This window comes from Gallinula chloropus (genome assembly GCF_964237585.1).
Source record: "Gallinula chloropus genome assembly, chromosome: Z".
Lineage (NCBI taxonomy): Eukaryota > Metazoa > Chordata > Aves > Gruiformes > Rallidae > Gallinula > Gallinula chloropus.
In genome coordinates this window covers 61,540,623-61,556,758 of record NC_140089.1, presented here as the reverse complement: position 1 = coordinate 61,556,758, position 16,136 = coordinate 61,540,623, and the positions used below count along the sequence as shown (strand labels likewise).

The following is a 16,136-nucleotide window of genomic DNA, read 5'->3' as shown; positions in this document are numbered from 1 at the left end:
AAATTTATTCAGACTTATTCTGTAAAATTTATGATACTAAACTTATAAATGCAGTAGGAAGACATAAAAATTTGAGCTTATGTTGAATTTATTATAATTTGAAAGATGTGATCTTTTAATTACCACAAGACACAGTAAGAAATGTTCCATTTATAGCTAAGATAGATATGTAGCATAATCCAAACAAGATATAATATAAAAATTACCTCTCCTATTTGTAAATGAATTTCTTTTATAGTGTTTGACAAAGATTCTATAATCTCTTTCATACGAAGAAGGTGCGTTTCTTCAATGTCTTGAAACTTCTGTAAAGCAATACAAGTAATTGATCATAATGAAATTATTTACTGAAATACTAAGCCTTTAATTTTAATAATTAAATGCACTAAATGCAATTTTTTTCCTAATCTTGATCACAGTAATTACAATACGAAAGGAAGGTGCAGAATTCAGAGTTATGAAATATGTGCTTTAAAATATCATTCTAGAACCATTGTTCAATTTTAGTTATTCTTTAAACTTTCATCTATCTTGATTTTTCAAAAAATCTAACCTTCTCTGTCAAAAGAATGGCATATTTTTAGATCATAGAGAATGATCTAAAAAAATAATGTCACTGAAGAGTAGAGTAATGCTTTCTCATCTAAACCCAGAAGTTTTACTTCTGTGTCACACTTTCTTCTTAGCATTCCCCCTCCTGCTCACAATATATGCTTTTTCTAGTTAATCTATACCCTTTGCTTCTTTATATACAATTAATCTTAAAACCTGCCATATATAATCTTCAGTTTGTTCGACTTTACCCAGACTTCTAGCTGACAGCCATTTTAAAAATTACTCCCAACATTTTCAATGACACCTTCCTAGCCGAAGATCACAATGAAAAGTGTTCTCATCTTCCTGAAGTCAACTGTAACTGTCTTGAAATCTTTGTTTACTCCTGCTGCTTTCTAGTTATTTTCCTATTTCTGTAACTCCCCTTTCAAGTGTGTTCAAACTTTGGAGCACCACTCAATTCTTTCCAGTTTGTACAGGGTTCTCTGAAGACCACTCTCCACACTTTACACCTCCTGCTACCCTGATTCACAAACAGAACTCCATACAGACAAGTCAAATATCACAGTCTTTCCTTTGGCATATTTACATATCTCTCTAGCCATCAGCCAAGCAGATTACTATTTTTTTCTCCACCAGCCTTCCTCTTAATAACAGAGAATACGGTCATCCTATGTAGGCTATTCTGATATTACTTCTTCTACCGACTGCCTTGTTATATATACCGTATTTTTGATTCCCAAACTACTTATGGTTCATCTCTATAATATCTGCTCTCAATTGCTATCAAGGTGTCACCACATGCACATACTGTGTCCTTCCAATGTGTGCCTGTTTCTTAACCTAACATCAAGTCAACATTTAAGGTTATGACATCAGTACTTCCTTCCTGTTTGGTTTGAGCTTCCCATAAAACTACAAAAGAGAGGTACCAGTCTCCTTTAAACTCTTGTTTATAATGTAAACCAGCTGGTCATTCAGGTATTTTTTTGTCTCTTACATCAGTGGAAAGCATCCCCCTCCCTCCACGCTTCATTATTTCTTGTTTATTGTTTTATACGTAAGATCTAAAGTGTTTGAAGTAGAGCCATCTTGGCCTAGTACAGTACATAATACAAAGAGGTTATGATCAAAGAATAAAGCTAGGTACCATAATACACCCACATCATCCATATCACTGATATAATCATTAACCAAAATGGTTACTTTCACTTTTGAAAGATCAGTCCATTTTAACAAGATGTATCAATGTGAATCTGTAATGTTTAAGGCCCCCAAAAATGTGAGCCACTTGAGTGTTCCAAGCTACCACACAAATGAAAAAAAATCAGCAGACAGGACCTTTAGCTGTCCAACCCTATATACTCAATTTAAGTAAGCATTACTCCTTTTTATAAGCCTGGATGTTTTCCTGTATGTTTTACAGTGTTCTTAAATTATCATTATTCATTCTTAAACTTCATTTATATGCAGACTGGTCAACAGCAAAAATATCAACACTCTACTCAGGATTTTTTAAGACTTAAGAATAATTTAGTACTTTCACATATTTGATCCTTTCCAGTAACACAGTTAGTGTTACATGGTTTTAGGAAATGCTTGTAGCAAGGTGGAAAAGCCAAGCATCACGTTTTCTCAGCAACTGCACAAGAATTGTGTAATACAACTAGAGCTTTACTCAAAAAAAATTCTTTCAACATGAGGAAGTTCCGTCAAATTCAATTACTAAATCACAGTGAATTATATTTTCCTACTACTTTAATCACAACAAAACCTTTCATGTTTACCACAGCAAAACCCATAACTTGCAATTCAAGAACAGGAGGACTGTATGATTCAGAAACCAACCTCCCAAAAATCACTTACCACAAGTCACTTTGATCACTGCAGGTAAGATAGTAAATAACAAAAAAAGAAAAATACATAACGCTTACAGAACAAGATCGGTGGAATAACAAAGAAAGGACATTAATACATGACTGCCCAGAATAACACTCAGCAAGTCAAGACGTTTGTCCTATGAAAAATAGTATGTGAACAGTATAAAACAGATAAAAGCTAAGCCAAATGATTTTGCAATGAGAACACTCAGACTCCTCTTTTTTTTCCTGAACTAGTATATTTCAAGTGTAATGTATTCTAAATTAAGATAAACTAGGGAATAGAAGTGGGCTTCCACATATTCATGGGAGGTGGCATTTTTCCTATCACATCATCTTTCAAGCAGCCTTCCTGCAACCAAGCTGTAGATGCACCTACTCCATTATACTTAAATCAAATTCCACAAAAAGAACTGTGAGAATGGCAATTCTTATTTCCAGTGTGCACAGGTGTGTAAACTTTCTAAGTGTCCATTAAAAGGTTGTTGCAGATAGATGAGTTTGGTTTGTAGTGAGAGGTAACTTTGTACCACCTTTCTATCAGGGAAAAACCAAATCCAACACAAAGATTCTAACTGCCCTTCCACCACCACCCTCATTCCCCTGCGCCACTCCATAGCCCACCCCACAATAAAAAAAAAAAAAATCAGGTCAGGTTTTCCCAGTTGTAACATCTGATACAGGAAAAAAGTCTTTTTCCTCTCTCTCTACATCTCAGCCTGGTTTAGATACACAATACCTACCTAATAACACAAATAAAGAGCTGAACAAAAAGCACCCTCATATTCGGTCTCTCGATAAAAAAAGCTGTTACTTTCCTTATTCTTTTGTTGCAGTTGACTGTTCAAAATGGGTTAAATTTTTTTTTAGTACCTAATAAAAAGTCCAGATAATTTGCTTGCTGAAAGCCCTTACATGTTCCTTTGCTAAAACACTGACAGTAAAATCCATTTCAAATACTCGGTTTGTCCTTTGTCAGTTCTAACAAGAACTCTTTTTCACTACTCACAGCTTTCTAGCTCATTGGAGACAAGTTTACACTCCAATTTAGCAAGGCCAGCTTATTAAAGTCATGTTTGTTACTTTTTTCCTATTGTTTCTGAAAGCAATGTCAATGACTATAAACACAGTCTCTTTCTTCTAAGATGAGGAACAGACAGCAGACAGCTTTCCTGAGACTAAATAATACCATTGAAAACCACCTGACTGAACTTGCTCTGCAGTGGATTAGAAGCGCTCACAGGATCTATTTCAGTGGGGGTTCAGTAACTTCCAGAGCAAAATAACAAACAGGGCAGATCCAGAAGCACCACTTTTGTGTATGATTTGGGACAAACAAACAGAACAGTTCAGTATTATTTTTGGTTTTCTTGATTTCTTTTGCAGCAAAAGGTGGGGTGTGCACTACAATTTATACAAACCATCACACAGTGATGGAGTTACTGGAGTGTTTACTGAGAAAATAATTACATTAACAGGAACACTACAAAAAAAGTTACCATTTTGGGTCACAGCAGTATGTGTTCACACATCAGTTTGATTCCACCTACTTTTATTTCTGGAAACTCTCCAGGAGGAATGTTATACTTCAATTATTTTCTTATTGCTATTACATTACACTTGTTTCCTAGAATATTTTTAAAGATATATATTAGTTAATTTTAAAAAGCTTGCCTAGTTCCAAAATGCTCAAGTGATTGTAATCACACATGACAATTCCAATGCCAATCAAATTGCCTAGGCATAACTGATATGTAAACATTACATTACAGTACTACACACATGCTGCTAATGTAACAGAAGTAAATGTATAAATAAAGGGGACACATAGGCAAGTGAGTCAAGGTTAGCATCACACATTAAATCAGCTTGAAGATGCAATTCTCTACCCTTGGTACCACACTGCCTCTGTCTTTATGCCAGCATAAATGCTTGTGTGATCTCTTTATGAAACCAGACCATAGGTCTCTTCCTGGTTAAAGCCAACCTTTCTTCATACCTTAGTTTTAGCTGGACTAGGTCTACAAGCTAGGTCCGCACACAAATACTTGACATAGGAAGAAACATTGAATTAGGAGAAACTACTTTTGACAGCAATACTAACTTAAAACCTATATTGAAAACACCACACATAAGATGAGATAGAAATAAAACAGGCCCTATAGCCTAGGTCACAGTACCCATTAATTTTCTTGTTGAACTTTTCTCTTTACAAAAACTTTTTTATACCACTAACTGCAGTAATCACTGGTTTACACTCCACAATGATAAAACCACACACAAAAAGTCCCAGATTTTTTTAGAAGAGAGAAAATTGATGGACATATAGTTTTCTTTTCAGTTTAAATTTAATTAGCTTGAGTACAACCAGAACTTCCTTCAACCAGAACCGAGTCAGGATACTGCACAAAAAAAGATGCCTTCTGCAAACTCTTGAAGGAAAGTCTATCAAGACTTCCAATGCAACAGTCGTGTTAAAGCAGAATTTTGCAGTAGCATGCCTGACTTTGCTGCAAATGCTGGACTTGGGAGTGGGAGGGAAGAGTTGGTATGTAACATATGCAGTATCCTTTCTCTAACAGCTGTGTTGTGTATCTATTCAGAGATGAACTAGATCAAATTCTAATGAAGTTCTCAAAGTAGGAGAACAGTTTACAGTTTAGGGTAGGGCAGCTTTTTATTACGGCAGCCTACACAATCCCCATGCTGTAAAACCCTAATTTCCAAAGAGTTAAGGAAATCCCTAACAGGTTTCCACTTACGCATTAAAAAAATACAAGTATGAAAATCCCCCTAATAATTCCATATATGCCTAAAAATTAATCTTTGAAACAAATTAAAAGAGCAAAGAATTTTCAAGCAAAACGGAAACTCCTACATTGTAAAAGCTTTACCAAGAAACAGATACAAATAAACATGTCAACCAGTCCTCAACTAACAAAATTACCTACTAAAGGAGAATTGATAAAGTTTGCTTTTTGAAATCTGGGGCAGTAGAAAAAAGTCTGTTATCAACAGATTCAAAAAAAGAAACTTAAGAACATAACAAGAAGCTGCATATGCAATCATAAAGAGAACAACACCCTCTGGAATACAGATTAAATTTCTTTAAAAAAGCCCCAGAAACTTGAACAAATGTAAAGACTTTTCACAACCATGGGTAACTGCTCTGCAGACACTTTAACAAGCTAACTAGAGAGTTTAGCTAGAATGAGAATAAAAAAGGCATAATGGATTCCAGTATGATTCATATGATTTCCCACAATCACAATGCATCTATAATCCTTCCAGAAGTTAGTTTTTCTTTTCTTCCTAAAACTTTCTTCAAAAAGTCCTTCTAGAGTACTAGTGTTCAACTGTGTCATTCCAGGACAGTGCTATCATAACATACATGGTCAGTGTTTGCCTTTCAAAGATATTACTTCTGACGTTATTGTTCACATCAATTTCCAAAGGAGATCACTCTGCCTTGAACCAATTTTTCAAAAGCTTTGATTTCAGGTGTTTTCAGGGATAAAATAGCACATATCAAAGCAACTCATTTCATATAACACTCACCTGTGCAGTTTCTGTCATTTTCTGTTCAAACTCAGTTTTAAACGCAGCGTATTTCTCCACATACAGTTTATAAGTATCCGTAGCTTTTTTTGATTTAACTGCTGCCTGTAGGTCAGTACAAAAGTGTCAAATATCACACATACAATCTAAAACAAGGTTTTTAAAACCACTGTTAAAAGAAAACCTCAGATGCCCTATAAAAAAGTATTCAGGGCATATCAAAGTAGTGAAGTACCATTACAAATTTCACCACCAAATAACTGATACAAGCCATTAGAGATTTCTATTTAAAGCTATACATAAACCACAAAAAAAGTAACAAAGCAATTACTTCATTTAAATGCCTTCCCCTTATCTACTATGACTAATTCACTATGTACTTATTTTTCTAATTAGATTTGTATTGCTGAATTAACTAAACTAGGTCTTGTCAAATATTTAGATCTGCAACAGAAAAACAGGAAGACAGTAAGGTTGGAACACACAGCAGACAACTATTTGTGCAATTATGAAAGAGTCAAAGCCAAAAAACCCATCCACATTAGTGACAAGGGATGAGGACAAGGCTGAGGTCCTTAATTCCTTCTTTACCTCCGTCTATAATAGTAAAGACTGATATTCCCTGAGTACTCATCCTCAGGAACTGGTGACAGAGAGGGGAGGAATAGGAAAATTCCCATGGTTAAGGAGGAAATGATTAGTGACCTACTTGGCCACTTAGATACTAACAGGTCAATGGGGCCAGATGGGATTCACCCAAAGGTGCTGAGAGAGCTGGCAGATGTGCTTGCCAAACCCCTTTCCATCATCTACCAGAAATCCTGGCAGACTGGGGAAGTTCCACTCGACTGGAGGCTGGCAGATGTGACACCCATATATAAGAACAGCCGGAAGGAGGATCTGGGGAACTACAGGCCTGTCAGTCTGACCTCAGTCCCGGGGAAGATCATGGAGAGGGTCATCTTGGGATGTATCATGCAGCACATGCGTGATGGCCAGGGGATCAGGCCTAGTCAACATGGGTTTACAAAAGGCAGATCCTGTCAAACTAACCTGTTCACCTTCTATGACAAGGTGACCTGCTTAATGGACAAGGGGAAGGCTGTGGATGTGTCTACCTGGACTTCAGTAAAGCCTTTGACATGGTTTCTCACAGCATTCTGACTGAGAAACTGGCTGCCACTGGCCTTGAACAGGTGGACCCTCAGCTGGGTTAAAAACTGGCTGGATGGACGGGCCCAAAGGGTGGTGGTGAAGGGAACCAAATCCAGCTGGAGGCCGGTCATGAGTGGCATCCCCCAGGCCTCAGTCCTGGGTCCCGTCTTGTTCAACATCTTTATCAATGACCTCGATGAAGGGATTGAATGCTCCCTCAGTAAGTTTGCAGATGACACTAAACTAGGAGGAAGTGTTGATCTACCTGAGGATAGGGAGGCTCTTCAGAGGGATCTGAACAGACTGGACCGATGGGCTGAGACCAACGGGATGAAGTTTAACAATGCCAAGTGTAGAGTGCTGCACATGGGACATAACAACCCCATGCAGCGCTACAGGCTTGGGAGAGACTGGCTGGAGAGCTGTCAGGAAGACAAGGACCTGGGGGTGTTGGTTGACTGCAGGCTGAATATGAGCCCGCAGTGTGCCCGGGCAGCCAAGAAGGCCAATGACATCTTGGCTTGTATCAAAAACAGTGTGGCCAGTAGGTCTAGGGAGGTAATTGTGCCCCTGTACTCGGCATTGGTGAGGCCACACCTCGAGTATTGTGTGCAGTTCTGGGATTCTCAACATAAGAAGGACATTGAGGTCCTGGAGCGAATGCAGAGAAGGGCAACAAGGCTGGTGAAGGGGATGGAGGGCAAACCCTATGAGGAGCAGCTGAGGGAGCTGGGGTTGTTTAGCTTAGAGAAGAGGAGGCTGAGGGGAGACCTTATCACCACCTACAGCTACCTGAAGGGAGATTGTAGAGAGGTGGGCGATGGTCTCTTCAGTCAGGTGACAGATAGGACAAGGGGAAATGGCATGAAGCTGTGCCAGGGCAGATTTAGATTGGATATTAGAAAAAAATTTTTACTGAAAGAGTTGTTAGGACTTGGAACAGGCTGCCCTGGGAGGTGGTTGAGTCACCTTCCCTGGATGTGTTTAAAAAAAGGGTAGATGAGGTACTTAGGGATATGGTTTAGCATAGGATGGGAATGGTTGGAGTTGATGATCTTCAAAGGTCTTTTCTAACCTTGCGATTCTGTGAAAACTAACATGGATGCAGAGGTCTCTGTTAGAAGTGATTGAAGAAATTAAAAACTAGCAGCTTTACATCAAAGGAAAGTTTGAGATATTTGAAAGTGAAGTTAATGCAGAACATACTGATGGACAGACTAATGTAACTAAGTGTTGTTTCTAAGAGTCCCTTTTTGGCTTCATAATATATTGCTTGTTGTTGGTTCTTTGAGGTTTTTTGTGGGGTTGTTTGTTTGGGTTTTTTTTTCCTTTGTTGCTGATAAACCAAAATAATCTTTCCGGGATTTAATATACTTAAAAGACAAAACAAAATACAGTAGAATATCCCACTATTATGTGAACAAAATTGAATGAAGTGATTGTGGTAGAGAAAAAGTTATTTTCAAACTTTATAGCATGACACGTGAGATGGAGTTTTTCAAACCTTTGATATCCTTATTATTTTCAAAGTCAAAAGCCAATGAAAATAAAAATTGTCTTGATTACCAGCATATTTTCTGGCTTTTGTTCAACATGTCTAATTTATCTCACTGAAATTTCCTATCAGTTTTAACTACAAACTATTCCTGAATTCTAATAGCCTTAGTAAACTGGGAAGTTACTATTTGTTCTAGTTATGAATTGCTCTCCTCCTCTTTTTCAAATAAATTTATTCTGTTCCACAGTAAAAGTGGACATTTCTCACTTGCAATGACTTTTAAAGCTGGCCACTACCTGTAACTTTGAAATAAAGTTTCCAAGGGAAAAATTAACCATGATTTTTCAGTCAAAGTACAGCGTTAGCACTTGTTCACCTAGGGAAATACAACCAGGACTTCAAATGAAGAGGAACCAAAGCTACAGTTCCGTTTTTCCAGTTGCAAAGAAAGCTCAAGCAGATGTAGTCTTCTTAAATACAGCATAACAGAGCCTTAAAAGACTTCACTTTGAGGAATGTGGATCCTTCAGGTATTAAAAGGAGAGCATGACAGGTTGTATTCAGCCCATCAGTTAACTGCCCTGAATTTTACTTCCCGATTCACAATCTTGCACATTCACACAATTTAGTCCAGTCTTATTCCCCAAATGCCATTTACTACACCAAAATAACAAGGTGCTCAATGAACACTTGGATTTACAAATAATTAAGACTGGTTTGCAATAAGATGATTCCAGATTTATCCATTGAAAAGGAAGGAAACGCCAAGTTAAGAGACTTTTAAAAAGCGTTGTGGTTAGGTTGGGATTTTTGTGTAAATCATTACGTAAATGAAACCTGTATGCATAGGATTTTGACAAAACATTCTCTGTCTCTTGTAATCATGTTTAATGATGAGCAGATTCTGAGAGTTATGTGCTGAAAAGCATTCACAAAACACAACTAATCAGCAAATGACAAAACATGTGAACACTGTATGATTAACGAGTAATCTCTTCTGAAAACAGGATGTGAAAATTCTCAGGTGCAGCAGTTGCTAGAAGTCTATTTAGCAAATTTACAGTAAGTGAAAGAATAAGGACAAGTCAAGAATTTTTTGTCAAGTCACTATAAATAGAGAAGTTCATATGCCAGAGAGCAACAGGAAGTTATTACACAAGTTAACATAACTCAATGTATTGAAAATTGCAAGGTCTCTTATAGTTCCTCAAGTTTTTCAATAAATTATTTCTCCCAATAACTCTATTAGAAGCTCTTAGTATACTGGTACAGACCTCCTGTTTACTGACAAAAAAAAAGTTTTTTGCAATTTTCACAGAAAACATTTTTCAAGTTGTGTTAAAAAAAATTGTGCTGTTCTCTGCCAAAGGTAAAATAAATTAATACAATCTTTGTCACCATGTTTCTGAAATTACAAGTATAGGTTTGGCATGACTGATGTGATGGGGCATGGTTACCTGCTCCCACTGGCAGCAATTTTTAAGTACATACTAAGCCTATGTTAACTATGGCCTAATAGTTCAAACAGAAATATACAGGGAAGATTGAATAAAGAAAGGCCTTAATCCGATAGTGTTTCCTCTTTCTCCCTTCTCATGTTCACACTGAACATTTTTTGTTTCCAGCTGAACAAGGACAACATTACGTATGAAAAACAAGCTTTCCTTCAAGTCAAGTTTTCCTATGGAAAAGTTTCAATCTATTTACAAGAATTCAGAAAAAAATTACACTTTGAAAAGACTGGCTGGAAAACATCTGTCAACCCACATATTTCTGATTCATATCTAGAATCCAACACTGTCATTTGAGACAGAGCCTAGGAAGAAAGCAAGATTTTATTCAAAGATAAAATAATCAGAACATGGTTATCAGGATCATTTTTGTCATCAGTGAAACGACAATAACTGACTATCAGCTCCATCAAGACAGCCGTACAAAAGGCACCAAGAGCATTCTAACAAGAACAGAATACAACACAGATGAGGCAACTGAAATGGATTCACCAAGAGGAAATCATGCCTGACCAATCTGACAGCCTTCTATGATAGTATGACTGGCTGGGTGGAGGACATGAGACTAGTAGGTGTTTTCTACCTTGACCTGAGCAAGGGTTTTGACAGTGCCTTCCATAACAACCTCACAGGCAATTGTAGGAAGTGTGGGTTGGATGAGTGGACAGTGAGGTGGATTGAGAACCGGCTCAGAGGTTCTTAAGAAGTGACACAGATTCTAGTTTGAGACCTGTAGAGACTGGTGTGCTCCAGGAGTCAGTACTGGGTCCAGTACTTCTCAGCACATTCATCAATGAGCCAGACAAGAGGACAGAGTGTACCCCCAGCAAGTCTGCTGATGATACAAGACTGGGAGGCGTGACCAACACACCAGAAGGCAGCACTATCATTCAGTGACACCTGTGCAGGCTACAAAGTTGGGTGGAGAGGAACCAAATGAACTTCAACAAGGCCAACTGTAGGGTCCCATACCTGGGGAGGAATAATCCAGGACACGTTAGGGATTGACCTACTGAGAAGCAGCTCTGCAGAGAAGGATCTGGTGTTCTGGGTGGACAGCAAGCTCTCCATGAGCCAGCAGCACGCCCTTGTGACAAAGAAGGCCAATGGTATCCTGCAATGCATTCAGAAGAGCCTGGCCAGCAGGTTGATGGAATTTATCCTCCCTCCCTACTCTGCCCTGATGAGACCATATCTGGAGTGCTGTGTACAGTTGTGGGGTTCCCAGTTCAAGACAGAAGACTACAGCAGGGAGTCCAGTGGAGGGCTACAAAGATGATGAGGAGACTGGAGCATCTCTCATACAAGGAAAGGCTGAGACAGTTGGGTCTGTTAAGCCTGGAGAAGACACAAGGGTTCTCATCAATGCTTGTAAATACCTAAAGGAGGTAAGCGAACAGACTCTTTTCAGTGGTGCCCTTCGACAGGTCAAGGGGCAACAGGCACAAACTGGAACCCAGGAACTTCCATCTGACACGAGGGAAAGCTTCTTCACTGTGAGGGTGACACAGCACTGGCACAGGCTGCCCAGAGAGGTTGTGGAGTGTCCTTCCCTGGAGATATTCAAAACCCACCTTAATTCAATCCTGTGCCATCTGCTCTAGGTGATCCTGCTTTAGCAGGGGGTGGAATAGATGGTTCCTTCCAGCCCCTACTGTTTTGCAATCCTTTAGGGTTTTGGTCCATGAAATTGGAATCTTTTAAGTTTGCACTGAAATTAGTGTTAATTTAACGTCTTCTCAGAGGAAAACAGTTCAAATACACATGTAATTATCTGCATTGTATCACTGAACAACACAAAACCTCCTAGTCCTTAATTCAATAAGAATGGCATTGAGTGTTTGCATATTTAACTTAGGAAATTTATCTAAAAACATAATAGATGCTGAAATAATTATATGTAATTCATGTTAAAAGCTACTAAAAATTATCATATGATGCAGATATTGAAGAAAGAAGAATTGAACTGCTGTGCAGTTAGAATAGATGAAGAAGGAAGTATAAGCAAAACACAACTAGGTATTCAAAACATCATGGACATTATGAAAGAGCCACAGCTATTGCTTTCAACTGCTTTTAGGCCTCTGAGCATTTCACTTAATTCAAGGTGAATGTGTTACTGATTGACAAAAGAATGAATTCAAGTAAGATGTCACAGAATTACCTTATCAACATCTCTTTGTGCTGCTCCTTCCTTTTTCAAACGTTCCTGTTCAACACACTTTGTATTGTAGATTTCCTTTGATTTCTGCAAGGCCTGTGTGATACTTTGAATATTTTGCACTGCCTCCAGTGTTCCCGAAACATCTTCTTTAGTCTGCCAAATACCACATAGTTGTCAAAACCAAACCACTGTAATGTTAACTAGTCATTGGACATGCATAAGAAAAAAATTAATGACCTTTTTATAAGCTTTGATTTGTTCATCCCCGTACTTGTGAACTTCTTTTATTAATTCTTGTAATCTCCGCACAAGATCCAAGTGACAGCTTGCTAGTTTTTCAGTCGAGGTTTTGAAAATATCCCAAACTGGTGCAAATGTCCTAGATTGAGGAAAATAACATGTAATGTTAATTTGGATACTTTCCTTTCAGTCAACTACGTTGTTTTTTTAATAGTGCTAAAGTATATTTGATAAGTTCACAGAAGTTTTTCTGTTCCTAAACCTGAAATAAACAAAAAACCCCACAACAGTTCTAAAGTTCTCCTATATATTTCAAATGTACCCAGAATCATATCTACTCATTTTTCCATGTTTTGTTTTACACGTATTGACGCTAATGAGTAGAACACTGAGTTAATTTAATCTTCTCTATTATCACAACACAGTAATGACAAGTGATATTCTTAAAGATGATACAAGAGGAGCTTAAGATGTATACTGGAGCAGTAAAAACAAATCAGAAATTACTTGGTTAGTTAGGTTTTTAGCAGTCTTATATCAGCACTGCCACAAGACATGGTAAAAATTATTGGCAAAGATGGTCTGCCATCAGAAGGGATTTACTGATTAACAGATTAGCCACATGGCAAAGGAAGGCAGGGGACAGGTCATTCCTCATTCAAATTTCTATACTGAATGCATCTCCAGCTATTCTAAAGTTACACTTCTACCTCCTGGTTAATGCTGAGGAAAATTCAATACCATACATTGCCTTTAAAGCACCAATACGCAGACAGAGAACCTCTGAAGAGCAACTACTGGGATAAAGTTATCCACTGAGGAAAGTGCCCCAAATTTACTATAAATAAAAAATATTTCTAGCCTCATCTAAGTGGCCTGAGTTATTGGCATAATGTTTCTAATGAGAAAAAGCATCCAAAAAGCATTCCAGTTTCTAAAGACATATTAATTAAACTACGGAATAAATCTATTGGAAACTCTCATTCATACATCTCTAAGGACACAGATAACACTTCAGAAAGCAGATACGATAGAAACAAATTTACTGCTACATTTGTGGATCTTTTTTTCCTCTCCTCAGAATAATTATGACAGGATTGGAAGCACATCCTCTATTATTTCTGAAAAGAACTCAACTTGAAACATACAGGAACTGTCTGGTTGTTTGTTTCATTGTTTTTTTCTTTTAAAACCTGTAAATTAATAAACTGCACTGTCCTTTTTGTCATAACTGCATATTTTGCAAGGCTGTTCAAAAACTAACAATCACTTTTAACGGTGGCAAAGTTACGCTACCTTGAACTTAATAACATTTTCAGACTCAAACTTAATTCTTAACATGTATGCAGTTAATTATTATCATTTATAGGAAGGGGCTAGAGTCTTCTCAACAGTGAAAAGTGACAGGACAAGGGGCAATAGGCAAAAATTTGAACACAGGGAATTCCATGTGAAAATACTTCTTTACTCTGAGGACACAGAACACTGCCACAGGCTGCCCTGAGAGGTTGTGGAGTCTCTTTCTCTGCTGATGTTCACAGAATACCCTGAGTTGGAAGGGACCCATAAGGATCACAGAGTCCAACTCCTGGCTCCACACAGGGCGAGCCAAGTCAGAGCATGTGACAGAGTGCATTGTCCAGACACCTCTTGAAATCAGTCAAGCTGAGTACTGTGACCCCTTCCCCAGGAAGCCTGTTCCAGTGCCTGACCACCCTCTCAGTAAAGAGCCTCTTCCTAATACCCAATCTAAACCTCCCCTGTCACAGTTTCATACCACTCCCTTGGGTTCTATCACTGGCCACCAAAAAGACTTCAGCTTTTCCTCTTAAGGCTTCCCCTCCAGACCCTTCACCATCCTCACTGCCCTCCTCAGGACACTCTCCAATATTTTTGTGTCCCTCTTGTACTCTAGTGCCGAAAATCACTTGAGATGAGACCACACCAGTGCAGTGTAAAGCAGAAGAATCCCCTACCTGGACCAGCTGGCAATGCCATGCTTGAGGCATCCCAGGATGCTGCTGGCCCTCCTGGCTGCCTGGGCACACTGCTGGCTCATGTTTTACTTGCCATTGACCAAGACCCCGAACTCCCTCTCAGCATGGCTGTCCTCCAGCATCTCAGCCCCCAGTCTGGATGTGTAGCCAGAAGTACTATTCAAGACCTGCCTGGATGTGACCCTGTGCAGCCTGCTCTAGGTGATCTTGTTTCAGCTGGTGAGTTGGACTAAATGGTCTGCAGATACTCCTTCCAATCCCTACCATTTGGTAATTCCATGAATTTCTATTAGGTATAGTTACTTACCCAAGTTGTGTGTAATTGCTTGCTGACTTGGCCAGTTTTGTCATGGACCTTGAATATGTTTCCTCAATTGTAGCCCTGTCAAAGAAAACCATGAAAAGCATAATCAAAGTTTTGAAGATATTCAAAGACAGATAAATGGACATTCTAAAGATGCAATACAGAGGGCTATTTTCTTTAGCTGAAAATTATTCCATTTTAATGAGTCTTCAATAAGTATATAGAAAAGAAATCACACCAGTATATTTTAAAAAATACAATGTAAGAACTCTGTGACAGAATGTTGCAGGGAACAGAAACAAGTAACACCTAGAGACTCAAGACCTGAAAGAAAACTTCTTTCCTACACTCTCTACTATTCACCTTTGCCTTTAACATTCTTCTGTAACCGTCAGAACAAAGTGACATAATTCCTGCCTAGCACTGTCTAAACACTAATGATTTACAGAGCAACACAATCACATACACTTGTAACAAAAACATTAACATAAAAGGAATGCTTTCTGAGCCATCACATTAAATAAAAAGGGGTCTTGCCTAGTCTTTTTGAAGGGGGGTTTTCGGTGTTGGGTGGGGCTTTTTTTTTGGGGGGGGGGGGGGGGGGAGAGGGGGGGACGCGCACGTGAGTGGGGGTGTTCCCTTGTTTGTTTGAAAGGCTTTGCATAGTGATATCTCAGTTTGTAAAACAGTAAAAGGTCTCAATGCATTCTGATTTATTTTGGATAATCTCTTCCTTACATAAATTTCAGTATATTTTCCTGCACTCAAATCCACAATTATACTTGTCTTTTCAAGATTCAAAATCCAAGGACCTGCATAGATTTTCTCCTTAGATCCTCTGCTGGGGAAATTGCCATGGAATACCATGGCAGTGTAGCACAGCAGTGATTCCCTGCATGTCATTTCTCCCATCAATAGTCCTGTTACTAAGGTAAAAATACACATATTTTAATTTTTCACCTTAAATCAATATTCAATATGCAGTGTTAACTTTGAGTGAGAACCACCCTGGATTTGAGTAATTACTGTAATTGCCTTTTATTGAAAAGGCAAAGGCTTGAAGCAATTTCTTTCCTTTTGTATAACACCTTTATTCAGGCAAGAGAGATAAAATAAAGGAGATGAAGAATTAATCCAAAATCCACACCTCTCCTATTTGGAACAATTTACAGCACACTTACCTGAGCAACCTCTACAAAACCAGAGTGCCACAATTTACCACACATTATCAATATACAGCAGTTGCAAACACAACCAAAAGATGCTTTTTCTGA

General features: G+C 38.3%; 1 protein-coding gene across 1 annotated transcript in view; it reads right to left on the bottom strand.

The window, feature by feature from the left end:
• FCHO2 (FCH and mu domain containing endocytic adaptor 2) overlaps positions 1-16,136 on the bottom strand; it is a gene marked incomplete at its 3' end in the record, with an annotated part of 82,406 nt that overhangs the window by 52,650 nt on the left and 13,620 nt on the right. The window contains exons 3-7 of the mRNA XM_084278492.1: positions 14,866-14,940; positions 12,559-12,700; positions 12,322-12,474; positions 5,994-6,098; positions 207-305 (exon numbers count right to left, since the gene is read on the bottom strand). Of these exons, the coding sequence (XP_084134618.1) occupies positions 207-305; positions 5,994-6,098; positions 12,322-12,474; positions 12,559-12,700; positions 14,866-14,940 (574 nt within the window). The remainder of the gene's footprint in view (positions 1-206; positions 306-5,993; positions 6,099-12,321; positions 12,475-12,558; positions 12,701-14,865; positions 14,941-16,136) is intronic.